The 18,722-nt window shown below is 43.1% G+C and overlaps 1 protein-coding gene, 1 long non-coding RNA gene and 1 other non-coding gene across 3 annotated transcripts; 2 read left to right on the top strand and 1 right to left on the bottom strand.

Moving 5' to 3' along the window:
- Positions 1 to 2,860: 2,860 nt before the first annotated feature.
- LOC124098786 (speedy protein E4) lies at positions 2,861 to 6,316 on the top strand (the record flags this gene model as incomplete). The annotated part of the gene is made up of 5 exons (XM_046453737.1): positions 2,861 to 3,029; positions 3,642 to 3,700; positions 4,507 to 4,592; positions 5,343 to 5,514; positions 6,257 to 6,316. Coding segments are annotated over 5 exons (546 nt in total), but the record flags the coding sequence as incomplete, so codon positions are not given.
- A 2,898-nt stretch (positions 6,317 to 9,214) lies between these two features.
- LOC131424517 (uncharacterized) lies at positions 9,215 to 12,868 on the bottom strand. The gene is made up of 3 exons (XR_009227682.1): positions 12,596 to 12,868; positions 11,627 to 11,707; positions 9,215 to 9,795 (listed from the first exon to the last, which is right to left on the bottom strand). It is a non-coding gene; the product is annotated as an uncharacterized LOC131424517 (long non-coding RNA).
- A 5,518-nt stretch (positions 12,869 to 18,386) lies between these two features.
- LOC124098819 (small nucleolar RNA SNORA42/SNORA80 family) lies at positions 18,387 to 18,515 on the top strand. The gene has a single exon (XR_006853709.1). It is a non-coding gene; the product is annotated as a small nucleolar RNA SNORA42/SNORA80 family (small nucleolar RNA).
- Positions 18,516 to 18,722: the final 207 nt, after the last annotated feature.

Raw genomic sequence — 18,722 nt, 5'->3', positions numbered from 1 at the left:
TCATGTGGCATGTGGGTGTACTTGAAGGCTGTCCACTACAAGGGAGAGTGTGAACTTCTGATTTGCTATGAGAGAACCCAAGCAGCTCTGATGCTTAAAGACATCATGGGGAAATCGAATAAGCGGAGCATCTATGCAATTGGTTTTCCACAGCAACATGACCTGCTTCCTGACAGCCAGGACCTGAGAGAGAGCTGCCAAGGAACTCATGGTCACTTGGAAGGCTGCTGGGTGCTCATTCAACTCTGAACATCCAGGGCTGCAAAACTAGGTGGACACTCACTCTCAGCTGACAACACAAATCAACCTGCATTTACTCCTGCTTGGAATGGGGTCATCAGAATCATGTAAGACATTAAAATGCAAAATAAAGCTTCAAGCACAGCATGAATAACAAACATGATCTTGTTGATAAGGTCCAACAGTGGCAAAAGAAAGTCTTGCAGCTTAAATATGGAATCAACCCAATGCCCACTGAGGGATAAACAGATGGACAAAAGATGTTATCTTCTCTTCTGCTATTCAGCCTTAAGAAAGAGGGAAATTCCGACCCCTTCTCCAGCAATGTGGGATCTTGAGGACAGTACACAAAGTGAAATGACCCAGACACAGTGGGACACATACTGTATGAGTTCACAGTCTTCAACACAGATGAGGTACCGAGGGTTTTCAATTTCATAGAGACAGAAAGTAGAATGGTGGTCAGTAGGAGCTGTAGAAGGAGAAGTAGGAATTAATGCTTCATTGGTAAAGAGTGTCTGTTTATGGTGATGGAAAAGCTCTCCAGATGAGTGATGCAGGTGGTTGCACAACAGAAATTTAAACTCATGCCCTACACGATGACGTTATGGCCAACGATGGAACCACATACATGAATTTGTCCCACAGTATGACAGCACAGTGAAATTGTAGCCATCTCAGTTGGTGTAAGAGCACTCTAGGATGTTTATACAATGATGAATCACCCTATAACACATTTTTAGGAATATATCTCCATTATTAAGTGAGACATGCATGTAATTGACACCACTCACCCTCTACACACCACGATGGGTAACATGGCAAGTTTTCTACACATTTAAACACATTTTGTGGACAGAAAGATAAAACATGGATTGAATGCCCAGCTGGAAAGCAAAAGGCTGAGTTAGGACGTTTGGAAGCAGCTTCCCAGTTCCACTGGGTGCTGGGTCACATCCCATGCACTTCCCATCTTCTCAGCAAATATTATTGTCTGTCTCCAATGGGAAAATCTCCCATTTGTTTCTTCTTTCTACATGTGAGACTTTCCATAGGGTGCATGGGTGATAATGAAACATGCAGGTCAAGAGCAATGTCTGTGCTCCCAAATATGCTATGTAACTGAGAGAGATTGATTGGAACTGAGAGGCTAACCTGAGGTGATCCATAGACTCCCAGAAAGTGTAGACACTCTGGGAAAACCATGAGCATGGGTACAATTTCCTATGATTTTATGACCTCAAAAGGAACCCTTGTGTCAAACATGCCTAAGTGCAGAGTCTGTGTCCCCTTAACAGATTTCTGAAAATAGTGAAGACCAGTGGCACTTAGCAGATTAGATTTGCTAAACTGAGTGTTTCCTTTTAGGGTTTTCAAGTGATAATTCAGTGTACGTGGGTTCTTTTGTACATACTGAGCTCCTTCTTGGGAGGTCATGTCATTTCTGCCCTCCCCCTTCTTCCTTGCCATACTCCTTAATCTCCCACTGCACTGAACTCTGAAATGGAAATGCCCAGAGGCTGGGTATCTAACATGTGTTGTGTTGAGAACGGAGAGAAGAACCCATGTCTAGACAGAAGTGAAAAAGGGGTCAGAGACAAAGTGGACAGAGTTTGGATTAGTAGCAGCAGAGACCATCTCCTCTAGAACTCTAGGACAGGTGCACATTCCAGTCTGACAATTGCAGGTGTTTTCCTTCAAACTGGTTGCCAGGTTGCAATAAGCGATGACATCAGAGGCTTCCAACCTTCCTGACTGGAAGGGACAGACTCTGTTGACCACTGGCAGTGCAGTGGGCAACAGTTTGTCCTCAGTACTGTTCTTCACCTGGTTTCTCCTGTTTGGAGAAGAGCGAACAGACTCCTATTCAACCAAATTCTGGAGAAAGATTTATCTTAATAAGAACCTAGGTTTTGTAGAAGGAAGACAAGAGTATTGGAGAACTTATGGAGGATCAACAAATCTCCCAGTCTGGGCAATCGCCTTCCCTGCCAAGCACCTCAGAATCCCACCTGGAGGTGGTGGTAGATGATGAGGTGGCAGGTCCATCAGGTGAGGGAGCTAGAGTGAGAACTGATTTGACATGATGACTGGTAAGGAGGAAGGGATAGAGCAGCCAGAAAGGTGGGAAGCCCACTTTTGAAGTTCAGAATAGGCCACGGGACAAGGAAGTCCACATGGATGGAAAATCTGCAGAGAAAGGAATTGGGCTAGAAGATGAGATCTAAGTTCAGGAAATGGGTACAGGGGATGTAAAAAGGGTCACTCCACCCGTGAGAGAAAGTGTCCATAATGAGAAAGAGTTTTGAGGAACAGGGAGATGGGACAATGGTAAGGAGAAGACAGCTACCAGCCAAGCTAAGAAGGCAACAGTTGAAGGTCTGGGGTGTGGGAGGTGAACTGGGATCAGAGGATGAAAGGATGAGTTCCAAATACAGGAGCCTGACTCTGCTTCCTTTACTCAGCTCTGTGGGTAAAACCCTGCCTCCCATGTCGGTCCTCGAGGAAGAGAGAGTGGACCTCAGAATCTGAGGGAGACTCGGATGATGATTCCCCGGGGATTTTTGATTCAGTACCTTGGGTAGAATCTGGCCTCCTGCCTGAGACCACTGGCCTAAAGAGAAAGAGAGAGTCCTCCACTGAATCTGAGGATGAGCTGGAGGATCTGGAAAGTGAGCTAAATCACCCCTGGGATGTGGAGTCACTGTGTGGCTTCAAAATGAAACTCAAAAAACGGCGCATGAACTCGGTGCAACCAGAACACCATGAGGTTTTCAAGAGGCTTCTAGGTAGGGAGACACCCAGGTAGCGCCCTCCAATCCTGCTCTTTACACAAACAAGGAACTTACAGCCACTGCACTTTTCCAAAGAGCCCTGCTATCCCTGAGATCCCCATTCCTGGAGGACTCAGGACCCCTGTACCCTGTGAAACTCTTAGATGATGGATGATTACATTACACCTGAAAAATGACCCTGCTTGGGATCACAGAGCTTGATTCCAATTATCCTCACTGATTGCAGACACTGTGGTTCTAATAGATTTCATCCTCCCTGAGCGGTGCCTATCAAACTAGAAAATAACATAGAAACTCTAATTCTGAGGTGGTGCATTCTTGGGGGATGATGGGCCCTCGCGGTTTACTCCAAGTTCTTAGTCATACAGACGTCTATCTCTTACCCCAACCCTCACTCAGTTGTTTCCCTGGGGGGTTTCAGGGCAAAGCAGCTTTCCCAGGAATGTTCCTGTCCTTTTCCTATCCAACTGGGATATCGGGCTCTTTTGGGCTCTATTGCACTCCAATCCCACACCTTCTTCAGTGGAGGTCCTATTCTTCTCTCTGTTGTCTATCACCCATGAAGCCCCTTCTGGTTCCCAACTAACACCAGTGTTCTGTTCACAGAAGATCCTGTTGTCAAAAGATTCCTGGCCTGGGACAAGAATCTGAGAGTGTCTGACAAGGTGAGGTTGTTCTCTACTGGGCAGTGATCCTGCTCCAGCACAGCCTGGATGAGGAGGGATTTCTAGCCCACGGTCCTTCTGTCTCCATGTAGAACCAACAAGATGTGCCAAGTCCTGACCCTTTGTGACTTGTCAACATCTCTCTTCAGGGCCTAGCAGTTCCATGCAGTGAGGACAGGTGGACCTTGCTTCTGCTTGGGGTGTTGCATTCCTATCCTCCTCTCTCGGCTATTGTTACCTGAGATTTTGGGCGCCTCTCCTCTTTTATTTTTTTAAATATGTTTTAGTTGTAGATATACAGAATACCTTTATTTTTTATCTTTATGTGGTGCTGAGGATCGAATCCGATGCCTCACATGTGCTAGGCAAGCTCTCTACCACTGAGCCAAAACCCCAGTGCTCAACAGCCTTTTTTCTGTGATGCTAGGGATTGAACCCAGGGCCTTGTGCATGCGAGGCTAGCAAGCACTCTACAGAGTGAGCTATATCCCTATTGCTGGGGCTCCTCTCCTCTTTGCACTTCTTGGGACCCCCTGTTCTCCAGCTTACCCAAGACCCTCCTCACCCAGCTGACCTACATGCCTTTCCTCAAAAGGTCCCCTCAGAGCTGATCCTACAGAACACACTAAGTCTCTTCTTCCCCCAACTGCTCTGACTGTCTCAGGTCCTTCCCCAAACCAGCAGGTCTCCTTACGTGGTGAACTTCTCTCAGGGGCACTCTTTACCCCAGACTCCCATTCCTGTCCCCTCTTTCCTCCTCTTCCAGGATGTGACCTCTCTCTGTGTTTTTCTTCTCTCTCCATCAGTACCTCCTGTCTATGGTCATAGCTTATTTTAGCCGGGCTGGCCTCTTCTCCTGGCAGTACCAACGAATCCACTTCTTTCTGGCCCTGTGAGTATTGGGTCTCCTTCATCAATCAGGACTCACTACCTGGGAGGGTAGGAGGGGAGCAGAGGGGCACTAACCTTTCTTTTACTTTTAGCCTCTTTGTCCTGTTTGCTCCGTGTTCACGAGATCACAGCACTGTAGTATAGTTTGTTTTTCTTTTCCACACTTCCCTAGTCAAAGCAACACACAAGCTCCCTAAAGGCCAGTTGTTAAAGAGTCAAGAAAACCAAGGAAACCTAAAGCCCACCTGAGAGGAGTGGAAGAGAGCATGGGCACCTCCTGTCACTGGCAGAGAGACTGGAGGTGCAGCCACATCTGACTGCTCTTCCTTCCTGTATCTATACCAACATTGCTCTGTTTTCTGCCTCTGGATTTCCAAGACAGATGCCCAATTCCCAGCCTGGCACAGGTCCAGTGTAGGGTGGTCCCCTCTGGTTCTTCATACAGGAGTCTTCTCACATTTGTGGCTTTCTACACACACCCTAAAAATTCTTCCAAGATGGGTCCAACCACCTCTTAGGACTGCCCCACAACTGTGTTGCTCAATGCTTTCTAGAAAAGAGCTGGAGTTCTTCAGAAGGTGTGTGTCTGGCAGAGTCCTCTGGACCAAGGCATGGTCCTCTGTAACACTTAATAGGGCTGGTGCAGTCCTGTCTGAAGATGGTCCTCTGGGAGTCCGTTTTGGGAAGCTGACTCCAAGGGGAGGTCCTTCTTGGTTGTGCCTCTAAAGAGCAACCTGGTTTCTTTCCCCAGCTACCTGGCCAATGACATGGAGGAGGACAACCAGGCTCCTAAACAAGAAATCTTTCGTTTCCTCTATGGGAAGAGCTACTACGCCCAGCGTCCCCTGTTCCACAAACTGCGATATCAGTTCATCTGCTCCATGAACTGGAACACTCGGGTTTCCAAGGAGGAGTGTGAGGAGGTGGGTGGTGCTGTGTGTGCTTGTGGGGGGAGAGGGATGGGCTGACTGGAGTGACACAGGAAGGTGGGTGGCTGCAGGTGGGCTCTGGGGAGGAGAAAGCTCAGGAGGGAGGGAAGGACTTCCTGGGCAGTCCTCAGTTTTGCATTTAACCATGTTACTAAGTATTCTTGATGGATCCAAGCAGAAATATTACTAATGTTCAACCACTATTCTACTCAAATCAGGGACAATGATAAAGCTTGTCTCTTGATAAAATCAACTTTTCAAATTTGATGGGAAGGGACACCAAAAGGATTCTATCTGTCAAAGCATCTTTACAAATGCTTAATTTATTTATCTGATATAGGAAAATATACTCGATTTTTATTGAAAAGAAATCTGAAAAAATGTGTCCCACATTTTATATAACATGATCCTGATAAGTGTCGTCCATGTGAGTAATAGCTGAAATAATGTTGTGATATCCGTATATAGCTACTTCATTTGTCACCAGGCTAAATAAATCTAATAATTACACCTTGCTATGTCACCTCCTGTGTAGCTGACAGAACTTAGTTAATAGAATCAAGCCTCTCAACATTGTAGTTTTAGATATTTATAGACTGTGTGAATCACGGTGACGAGAACGTCCAAATCAAAGTGAAGTGATTTTAAGGAATGGGAAAATAAATTAACCATAACTTCAAACCCCTCAATATCCTGTAAAGTCATCAGCTTTGGTGGGGGCTCTTTTCCTTTCCAGATTCAAGCTTATGATCCGGAGCTCTGGGTGTGGGGCCGGGATCGCACCCTCATTGCCTAGAAGTCCTGGAACTATGTTGGCCTGAGGGGAGGGACAAAATTCTGTATCCCTGGCTTGATGACAGACAGAGTCAGTGATTTTCTATTCAGGATGCTCGAGGACCTACCTTCTTGATCCAGTCCTGTCCACCTCCACCCACAGCCACCCTCTGCAGATGGTGAAACAGCCTGAATCTCCAAGTCAGCTTCATGGTCTCAAACTCCAACCACACAGATGACCCCCTAGAGGTGTGCTGGGGGCTCTGAGGTTGCTCAGCTAGACCTGAGAGAGAACAGTTTATCATTCAGGATGTGCTAGAAATCCTAAACCCACAGCAATTGGGCCCACATGTCAGCTTTGATGAATGGTTGATCTTGGTCTAAAGTGAATATCCTTTAGCCATGAATCTCTCTCTCCCCCTGTAAATTCTCTTTTTACCTCTCCTTTTAATTCATCTTGGGTCACATATCCCTTAAGGATAACAAGCATGAAGATGATTTATTTATATGATTGTCACAGTTTTAGTACATGTGATAAATGTCATTTATTTTGAACACTGTTTATTTTAAATAGTTCTGAGATAGATATTGTTTGGAAATTTGTTTTTCCTTATTAGTTTTGTAATGAGTGTTATAACATGTTTGTGTTCATATATATATTTCTCTGAGGTTTTTATTCTTTTTATCTATTTTATCATATTACTTTTATACCTCAGTGTTATTAACCCATAATCTAATAAATATAAAATTTTCATGTGATGTTCTATCATCATTATGGTGAATATCAAGCTGCTGTTATTGAACTTTTCTTTAAATGTTTTTCTGTAGTGTATATTGTAAGAGAGCACATGTGTTATGTGCTTGTGAAGAGTACAGCACAGTGCATTTGTGAGGAAACTGAATAAAGTTGAAACTCTTCTTACTGTAATGATGCATATGATCTTGTCATTCTGGATTATTTTTTTGTTGTCAAACAATACAGGGTTGCGGTTAATTGACCAAATTTCTTACTTGTGGGAGAAAAACACCTCATTTTTTAGGTAGCGAAATAACAGAGAAGGTTGCAGAACTTAAAGTAGAGACTGGAAGAGGAAACACAGGAAGTCACTGAGAGAGACAACACAGGAAGAGTGAAAGAAAATTTAAAGGAAGCTGTACAATAATCTTAAATCCAAAATCGAGGAGAGCATATAACAGGAGATGGCTTCCTGGTAATGTCCAAGGTTAGGAACACAGGGGGAATAGTAGTCTTTGCTACTTGAGTCAAAATGGGAGTCTTCTCCACAACCTGTGTTTCTAATTTTACATGACAGAAGAAAATCCAAAGAGTCTTCTTGAAATAGAAACTTGTGAAGGGAAATGAAGGTACTAGAGCAGGTTGGAAGAAGAATGAGATGATAGGAAGACCTCGAGCTGGTAAATAGAAGGCACAGAGAGGAAAGAGCTAAGAGTTTGGGCAATGAATGACTGTAGACAAGTACCTTGAGAGATGAGAGCATCAGAGAATATGGGAACAGCTGGAAAGAAGCAGGTAAAGCAAAGTATCAGCCAGAAGAAAAACAAAGCTAAAGAGAGGTGGCAACGGAGCCATCGATGAGATGTGATGTGGGGTTGGAGAGGCAAGTGGAGATGATGTGAAGGGATTGGAAGGGACCAATATTGAATGAGCTTAAGATTGGTTGAATGTGTTAAAAGAGGGATGGTGGTTGGGTGAATGGAGTAACTTCAGAGGTAAAAGTACCAAAAAGGAAGAAGTCATTAAAGACAGCACTGTGTAAAGCAAATCTGATGCTGATCAACCACATGAAGGTCATGTGCTACCAGTTGAGGCCACAGGCCGCCCCTACACCATCTTCTTTTTAGACATCAGCCATAAGCTCCGGGTTTCCCAGGCCACTCGCACTTCTCACCAATGGCTGCAAATTCGGGGATTCCCATGATCCTATTGTATAATTTTCTATTAACATCTCACTGAGGTTAGGAGAGCACGAATCCTATAATTACTGATTTGTCATGTAAAAAAGGACACAAATTGGGACCAGCTAAGAGAAGAGACTCAATTTTTAAAATTTCCTATGCCCTTTTTTATTAGCCACAGAATGCTTAGCTCACTGTGAACCACTGCAATCAAAGAGGGGAAGATTCCAATATTTCCAGAGATATTTTCTAAGAAATGATTGCATAAATCTGTAATATGTTGGAAGAATTATCAAAAAGATTAGACAGAAGGGCTAGTGGTATAGTTCACTGATAGATTTTGGTTACCATGTGCAAGGCCCTGGATTCAATCCCCAGCACCAAAACAAAATAAAGGGGGTGGCACAGAATCAGTATAACTATAACTCATTAATAAAGAGATAAATAAACTTGTTTATCCTTTTACAGAATTAGTTCTCCAAAACTGATGGCCAATGAGCACATGAAAGGTCAACACCTTTTAGTCAACTGGTCATCAAAAAATACAAATCAAAACTACTAGATACCATTTCCTGATCACTAGGATATCTATAATCAGGAAGTCTAATAATGTGTTGGTTAGGATGAGAAATTAGAACCCTTTACACTGTTGATGGGAGAGTAAAAGGTGCAGCTGCTCAGAAGTCTGACAGTTCCTCAAAAGGTTAAATGTAGAGCGGCTAGGGTTGTGGTTCAGTGGTAGAGCACTTGCCTAGCATGTGTCAGACACTGGTTTAGATTCTCAGCACCCTATAAAAATAAAAAAAGGTCCACTGACAACTAAAAAATACTTTTTGAAAAAAGGTTAAATGTAGAGTTACCACATGACCCAGCAAGTCCACTCCCAGATATATACCTGAGAGAAATAAAAACACACTTCTGTACAAACACTTGTGTGCAAATATTCATAGCAGCATTATTGGTAATATTTAAAAAGAGAAATACTCAAATATTCACCAACTGATGAGTAAAATGGGGTCCCTTCAATGTCAATTTAATCAGCCATAAGAAGGAATAAAGGTCTAAGCATGAATAACATGGGTGAACCATGAAAACATTATGCTAAGAAGCCAGACTAAAAGATAACACAGTGGATAATTCCACTTCTCTGATGTCCAGAATAGGCAAATCTATGGAGACAGAATGCAGATGAGTAGGTGCCTAGGGCTTGGTGAACTGTGGGGGGAAATGCTAATTGGTACTGACAGGATTTCTTTTGGAGGTGATGAAATGTTTGGAAGTTGATTGTGGTGATAGTTACACAACTCTGACATGTACTAAAAACCCTGAGTTGTATACTTTAAATGGGTGGATCACAGGGTATGCAAATTACATCTCAATAAACTATGAAAATAAAATGAAATAGGTGTCAAATAGAAAAGGCTATTCTTTACCTTTCATGGTGACACACATGATGGTTGACACAATAGCTATAACAACTGCCAGGAGGACCCTGAGGAAGATCAAGTAACTGCTGAGCAGGATTCCACAAGCACATCAAATCTCCTTTGCTGCATGACATGCGAAGTCAAAATGCCAATCCACCTGTCCAGAAATAGGGAGGGTCAGAAATGGAATCGAAAGAGCTGCTTTGTAACACATGATACAAAGAAGTAAAGGGAGGTAATATTTTCCAAAACAAGGTAACCCTGACTATGGAATATAATTTTCATTAATATAAAGACACACTAAGTCTGCTATTTGAGGAGGCATCCTGGGAGCCTTCTGGAGATTTGCGGCTTCTGCACTTCTGTCCACCCTACAAAAATAAGGCTCCCAAGGTAAGCTAATTCATTTTTTGGTTCCTGGGATTGAACCCAGGGGTATTAACCACTGAGCTACATCCCCGGCCCTTTAGAGATGGTCTGGCTAAGTTGTCCAGGCTGGCCTAGAATTGTTACAGTCCTCCCTTGGTCTCTCCTGAGTCGCTGGAGATTACAGGCTTGAGCCACCAGGCCCAGCGTGGCCTAAGCTAATTCTTCAGATCAAAGTAAGACTAGCATATTGAATAAGAGGGTCTGGACTGGGGTACAGAGAAAATCCTGCCTCTGCCCCACTATCCAAAGAGGACAGGCTGGGGTGAAAAGGGAATCTGGTTTTCCCTAGAGACATTATTACTAGGTACCCAGCTGTGACCCCTAACTCTAGCCTATTTTCCATATGCCTAATTTCTAGTGGCCAATGGTTTTGACATTAATGTTCCAATTTGGGAAATTTCCAATCCAAATCCTTCAGCTACAAAGGGAATTCAGGGTTTTTACACACTTTAGATATTCTCTGGATTCCCATGTGCCTTAGATCCCTGTTACCACTGGGCCCCCAAAGGGAACTGGGAATGTGGGGATCTGCTGGAGGCTTAGCCATTGCTGATATCTGCATGGGAAGATGGTTCTCTGCACTAGATATCCTCCAACCCCAGACAAGTAGTTGGTTGGCATCACAGGCATGCACTACAAACCAGATGAACATTATCTTTAATAAACTGCTTCCTTGAAAAAAAAAAGATACACTAAGTCAATGAAAGAGTATGGCTTTCTTTCTTTTTCACTTTCTAAGTTTATATCATTGTTCTTATTTTATGTCTATTATAGTCTATTTAAATCCATTTCTAGCCACAAGGATGCAAATATAATGTCAGCTGCTGGAAAACTGCTTGATATGACTCAGAAATATGCAACTGGTAAACCAATAAACTACATGTTTGCTAGATTATTAAACAGAAAATTTATACATCTGTGGATTAACAAGATCAACACACATTGAATCTGAACCAAGAGGGAAGGCACTGAACACAGATGCAAACATGTTCACAGTGAGCACCGATAAAACTCAAAAGGAGGAGTCCTGTGGTCTTATAACTATGATTTTGTAACTCACTGCAGAACAATGAAAGACAGCACTGAACAACACAAAGTAATAAGAAGTCTGACCCATCTCTACAGGTATTTTAGCAGAAGGCAAGACTGCCCTATTAAAGATTCAAGCCCAGATAAGAAGCGGAACCCGGGGACTGGAATTTAGCACAGTAGTTGAGTGCTTGTGTTTTTCATCAGTTTTGTGCTATTCAGGTCTCCATGTCTACACAAAATAATAGGGAAATGATCTCTGAAAAACCTGGCCCTAAAAACTACAAAGTTCCTGGAAAGCAGACCACATTTCTTGTTTTGAAATCCCTTTCCCCTTCAGAATCTACGTTTTCAGAACCATGATATTATTCCTTGCCCACACCCTTTGCAAGTGGACTTCATGCACCAATGGCACTCCCCACTGGTTCCACACTCCGGAACAACACACATATGCAGAGCCATTCTGCTTCTCGAGAAATTCTGCCACCCCCAGCTCAAGAAGGGCAACAACGAAGGGCATTATTTCCTACCTTTGTCTTGCAGGGCAGGAGCTCTGCTCTCCGAGCAAAGTGGGAACCATGCAAGTGCACCTGGCTCTGTTGTGGTGTGAACTGATAAATACAATCAATAAGAGTGTAAATTAGATTACATATTAGTTAAAAATATAGTTTATAGATATAAGAGTTTGATAAGTGAGATAAGACAATTATGAAGCAAGAACTGTCATAGACAGGCCTAAGACTCCATTTTGCTGCTTTCTATAAAAAACTGTTACAAAAGCTGTTTTCTTATAAAAATTGTTTTTCTGTACTTTGTATCCCACAAATTGTACCCTAATCAGAATGCAGTGGTAGTCATGGTGAGCTACATCCTGGGTCTGAGTACACTTGTGGGTCTATATGACTTTGAAGTAGATTCTCAGCCCCCACAACACCCGCCCAAATTCAGGAAGCAACTGTCCAGCACCTGCTTGAACCCAGGACTGTGATCAACTGAACTGCAAAGCTAATGCTTGTTTTGCTTCTGTTTATCGCTGGCTTGCTGACTGGAAAATTCCAGTCCTGCCTGGAGCCCACAGGTCCCACTTACTAATGTTTTAATTTCTATGACCGGCTAGCTTACATGATGATAAGCGAGTCACTGAGTTGTGGATTTTGTGCTTATATTCTTTTTGGATGAACCAGGAAGCTGCTGTCCTCCCACAGAGCTTAAATCTCCACGGTGGGTGACAGTCCCTGGCCAGGTAAATAAAGCTCTCTTTTGATTTGAAATTCGGACTTTCAGTGCTTTCTGAGGCGTCTCCTCATAACAGCTCCAGAAAGTTGGAGGCCGCCATTTTGGGTCTGTAATGACGCCCCGCTCCACCCGTCCTCCGCGCGGCAGCCCGTGCTGCTGCCCGGCAGCGCTGACCTCTGGGCCGTGGATGTGACCCCGACACGGCCTCCCCTCTCCCGGCCTCGGTCTGACGTCTATAAAGCGGGGACAGCACCCGCACCTACCTGCTCCGCCGTCGCGAGGACCAGGCAAGAGACTAAAAGGCCATCGCGGTGACCGCGTCAGTACCTCTCGTCAGAGCCTCAGGTGACGGCTTGCCTCCCTGCTCCTCATCGCCGTCCAGGACAACGCTCGCAGGAACAGCTTCAAGAACGCGGGGAAGACCAAGTCATGGCGGGACAGCGACGGCCAAAGAGCAGCAACCCTCAGACGACGCCAGCGCCTCTCACCTCCCTGGACTCCACAAGCAAATCCGCCGGTACTTCGCACAGGCGCACAAGGCGGGGCACTGCGCATGCTCGCTCAGGACCGAGGCGCGCGCACGCGCACTGACCCACCCGCCGCCCACCGCCCTCTGCACCTGCGAGGGTCGCCCACCCAGTCACTTGGTGGGTGCGTTTACATCTTTCACTTTATTTTTTCCTCTTTATAGGTGTTTTTTTGCTTTGTTTTGTTTTGTTTTTTACACTTTGCATTACAGTTTAATGAAGGTGCCCCCTTCACGGTGGAAATGGGACTTCAGTGGGGACATGAAGTGATTTGAGTTCTAGACACAGACCAGGTTCGAGCAGAACCTGGAGACTTTCCTGGCAGAGGTGGCTGGAGCTCAGCTTTCAGCTTCATGGATCTCCTGCCGATGCCTTTAAAAAAAAAATTTTTTTTTTGAGCACAACTTATACCTCTGGCTGTACATGGTGCAGAGTCACACTGTCATGTAATTATAACTGTACATAAGGTAATAATGTGGGTCTCATTCCACCTTCCTTCCCACTCTCACATCCTCTCCTCTCCCTTCACTCCCCTCTGCCCAATCGAAAGTTCCTCCATTCTTCCCTACCGCCCCCGTCCTCCATTATGGATCAGCATCCACTTGTCAGAGAAAACAAGACCACAAGTCTTGTCCTTTTGATTTTTTTTGCAGTGCTCACCATGAACATCTTTGCATCTCTGTTCTGTTCCAACCCTCTTGGGTCAGATTCAATGTGTGTTGATCTTGTTAATCCACAGATGTACAAATTATCTTGCTAATAATTTAGCAAACATGGTTTGTTGGTTTACTTGTTGCATATGATGTCAGTTTTCCAGCTGTTGACATTAATCTGCTTGCTTATAGATTTAAGTGCATTTAAACGGAATATAGCAGTCATAGAATAAGAGCAATGCTATAAGCATGGAAAGTGAAAAAGAGAGAGAGCACCATACTCTTTGGTTGACTTGGTGTGTCTTTTATTGAAGAAAATTCTATTCCACAGTAAGCCTTACCTTGTTTTGAAAAATATTAACTTCCTTTACTTCTTTTTTTAATATTTATTTTTTAGGTGTAGTTGGACACAATACCTTGATTTTATTTATTTATTTTTATGTGGTGCTGTGGATGGAACCCAGGTCCTCACACATGCTAGATGAGCGCTCTACTGCTGAGCCACAACCCCAGCCCAACTCCCTTTACTTCTTTGTATCATGTTTTACAAAGCAGCTCCTTGGATTTACTTCCTACCCTCCCTGTTTCTGGACAGGTGGATTGGCATTCTGACTTTATATGTTATTCCCAAAGGGAGACTAGATGTGCTGATAGAATCCTTCTCTGTTACTTGATTGTCCTCATGATCCTCCTGACAGTTGTTATAGTTACTGTGTTGGGCATTGTGTGTGTCAGCATGAAAGGTAATGAGTAGACTTTTTAAATGGACACCTATTCCTTTTTATTTTAATAGCCTTATTAAGATATAATTTACATACCACGAGACTCACCCATGTGAAGTGTATAATTTGGTGGGTTTTAGTACATGTCAGAGTTGTGCAACTATCACCACAATCAACTTCAGAACATTTTCATCACTTCCAAAAGAAATCTTGTCTGGGGCTGGGGATGTGGCTCAAGCGGTAACGTGCTCACTTGGCATGCGTGCGGCCCGGGTTCGATCCTCAGCACCACATACAAAGATGTTGTGTCCACCGAAAACTGAAAAATAAATATTTAAAAAAATTCTCTCTCTCTCTAAAAAAAAAAAATCCTGTCTGTAACTATTAATAGTCACTCATTTCTCCCAGTTCACCCAGCCCTAGGCATCCACTCATTTGCATTCTGTCTCCACAGAGTTCCCTACTCTGAACCTCATATAAGTGGACTTTTGGTCTGGATTCTTAGCATAATGTTTTCATGGTTCATTCATGTTATATGTTCAGTACTTCATTTCTTCTATGGCTGAATAAGGTTACACTGAAGGGATAGACTACATTTATTCACTTGATACCAATAATGCTGCTGCTATGAATATTTGCATACAAGGTTTTGTACAGACATATGTTTTCATTTCTCTCAGGTATGCACCTGGGAGTGGAGTTGCTGGGTCATGTGGTAACTCAACATTTAACCTTTTTAGGAACTGCCAGACTTCTGAGCAGATGTTCCTTTTACTTTCCCAACAGCATGGTAGAAGGGTTCTAATTTCTCATCTTCGCCAACACATTATTCTCAGACTTTCTGATTATATGCATCCTAGTGAGCAGGAAATGGCATCCCATGGTTTTGATTTGCATTTCTTTGGTAACTAATGGCATTGACCATCCTTTTGTGTGCTTATTGGCCATATCACTTTTTTTATATCACTTTTGGAGAATTGTCTACTTCTGTAAAAGTATAAACAAGTTTATTTTTTCTTTTCTCAATGAGTTAGAGTTATGCTGATTCTAAGCACTCCCTTTTTTTTTTTTTTCCTTTTTGGATCTGGGGATCGAACCCAGGGCCTTACACATGTTAACAACAGTCTACCAATGAACTACACCCCCAGCTCCTCCAGCTATTCTTTATGATAATTTTCCTGTACACTAGAGATTTCTGCAATCATTTCTTTGGAAATATCTCTGGAAATGTTGGAATCTTCTCTTCTTTGATTGCTGTGGTTCACAGTGAGCTGAGAGCATTCTGTGACTAAAAAAAAAAAAAATGTGTAGGAAATTTTTTAAATTGACCAGGCAGCAGGGTTGTATAACAAGTCACCATCCAAAGTATTTGTGGATTTTGTGTCTTGAGTCACTATGTAGGAAGATGCTTATCAATTGTGGGTGGAAAACTGGAAGGCTAATAATACAAAGGGTGACAGAGTGCAGGTCCTGACATGATGCCAGCACCATCACAACCCTGGTTGGAGCCCAGGAGTCCTCTGCAGGTCATGCTGGTGTCATGAGTTGCCTGTCCCACAGCCTCCTCCAATCAGAGCCCTGCTTTGTTTAGTCCACCCCAGCCCTCAACACCAAGGATGTCAGAGAAGTTGGCGTGAGCCCAGCTCAGACAATCCTCACATGTGGGTGACTGGTTCAGGAGTGGATGTGGGACCCAGTGTGGGCCACTGAAAATCAGGAGTATGTGCTGGAAGTTTCTGTGGAAGCCTTGCTGCTTTGGGAGGGATCAGGATGGCGGTCCAGTGTGCTGCTGCTTGTCCACTCCCCCACGGAGGAGGTGATATTATGAAAATCCTGATCCCATTCACTTCTCACAACCAACCCCCTGTACAGGTCCTTCCTACCTTTAGATTGAGTAACTTATGGCTGAACTAAACTAAATGGAACTAAAAGCAATATTTCATAAACACATGTCAGTTTACCAATTTGTTGCAAATAATTAGTACTGAACGCCTTATTAAAAACATGATGTAAATTTCCATGAAGAATGTCATAAACCTCAAACTAAAAATCTTCCTCACAGCAAAGGAAACAATCAAGAATGTGAAGAGAGGGGCTGGAGCTGGGGCTCAGTGGTAGAGTGCCCCCCTAGCATGTGTGAGGCCCTGGGTTTGATCCTCAGGACCACATCAAAGAAATAAATAAAATCAAGGTATTGTGTCCAACTATAACTAAAAAATAAATACTAAATAAGAAAATAAAAAAATAATGTGAAGAGAGAGCCTACAGAAAAGGAGAAAATCTTTCCCTTCTGCACCTCTGATAGAGTATTAATCTCCAGTATATATAAAGAATTCAAAAGGGGCTGGGGTTATGGCTCAGGGGGAGAGCGCTTGCCTCGCACGTGCGAGGCACTAGGTTTGATCCTCAGCACCACATAAAAATAAATAAACAAAATAAAGGTATTGTGTCCATCTACAACGAAGAAATTTTTTTTTTAAAAAAATAAAGAATTCAAAAAACTTAACACCAGCAAACAAATGACCCAATCAATAAATGGGCAAAGGAACTCCTGTGAATAATTCACAGAAGAAGAAGTATGATCGATCAACAAACAGATGAAAAAAAATCAATGTCTTTAGCAATTAGAGAAATGCAAATTTAAACTATACTGAGATTTCATCGTACTCCAGTCAGAATGGCAATTATCAAGAGTACAAGTGGGCTGGGGCTGGGGCTCAACGGTAGTGCACTTGCCTGGCATGTGGCACTGGGTTCCATTCTCAGCACCACATATAAATAAATAAAATAAAAGTCTATCAACAACTAAAAAAAATTTTAAAAAAGTACAAGTAACAATAAATATTCGTGAGGATGTGGGAAAAAAGGTACACTCATATATTGTTGGTGGGACTGCAAATTGGCACAACCATTCTGGAAAGCAGTATAGAGATTCCTCAGAAAACTTGGAATGGAATCACCATTTGATAACCACCAGTTATCCCATTCCTCAGCATATACCCAAAGGACTTAAACCCATATACTATAGTGATATGGCCGCATCAATGTTTATACCTCAATTGACAAAAGCTAAGCTGTGGAACCAACCTGGATGCCCATCAACAGAGGAATGGAGAAAGAAAATGTGGTATATATATACAAAATGGAATATTACTCAGCCATAAAGGAGAATGAAATTATGTCATTTCCTGGTAAATGGATAAACTAGAGACTATCATGATAAGTAAAATAAGCCAACCCTCCTCCCCAAAAAAACAAAGGCCAAATGTTCTCTCTGTTATGCAGATGCTCTAACACAATAAGGTGGTGGGGAATAGAAGTCTAATCACTGGATTAGACAAAGAGGGATGAAAGGAAGGGAGGGGGCAATGAGGGTGAGAATAGGAAAGACAGTAAAATGTATCAAACATAATTTTCCTGTGTTCACATAGGAATACATAACCAGTATAACTCCACATCTTCTCCAACCACAGAATGGGAAGTTATATTCCACGAATGTATAATATGTTAAAGTGCATCCTACCATCATGTATAACTAAAAAGGACAACAACAGAAAAGAACAGCATGAAAAAGGTAAGAAGCAAACAAACAAAAAATTCAGGTATGGAAAAAGTATTTGTAACACCTTAAATGAAGAAGTAGTCTCCTCAGTATATAAGGACTTCTACCCTAGGAAGAGAACCCACAGGAAGGAGAAAGACAGGCAGACAATATGAGCAGGAAGAAAAAAAATGACTTTCAAATGTATAAAATGTTCAGCCTCAATCACAAAATAAAACCTGTTAGTACATTGCACTGGTGAGGCTGGGTAGAAATAGGCAGCTCTTTTTTTTTTCCCCCAATGCCAAGGATGGAACCTGGGCCCTTGCATGCCAGGCAAGTCCTCTGCCATGAGCCAGGTCCCCAGCCCTCAGGCAGCTCATTTTGTTGGTGAGAAAGTAAATTAGTTGAATCCCTTGGGATTGTATACACCCATTTTTTCCTATATATTTGACGTGTGCAAAGGAGCTCTTGTAGGGATCTTCATCATGGTGCTGTTCCTAGAAATAAAACATCAGAAAACACGATGTGTGTCCAAAGGTCACTGACTAGGTGAACCTACTTCATCCATTTCATGGTCTGCTGTGCACCTTTATGCGAGCAAGTGATTCCTGGATATGGATTTGTGGCAGGCCCCTCCCCCTGTGCCTCTGATAGTGTCCAGCCCAGGGCAGACCAGCCCAGAACCATTGCTGACCTCTGCCCTTTAGGCTGCTGGCACTGAAGCAGGTTGCACAGTGGTGGGGGAAAAGAAAGAGAAAATAAGTTGTGAACAGTAAAGGGTGATTTCGTGTGGGCTAAGATACAGGACATCGTATGTCATTTGCTGGTCTTTTCCACAGAATATAATATGTATTGCTTATATATGGACTGATCCTGGAAAGGGACACAGCCACTAGTAAGAAGTATCCAGTGAAGGTAACTGAGGACTAGGGGTTCAGGGAAGG

The sequence above is a fragment of the Marmota monax genome, unplaced genomic scaffold (assembly GCF_021218885.2).
Source record: "Marmota monax isolate L192 unplaced genomic scaffold, Marmota_monax_Labrador192_F-V1.1 WCK01_AAM20220418_F8-fsc00148, whole genome shotgun sequence".
NCBI lineage: Eukaryota > Metazoa > Chordata > Mammalia > Rodentia > Sciuridae > Marmota > Marmota monax.
This window is presented reverse-complemented; position numbering and strand designations above follow the sequence as displayed.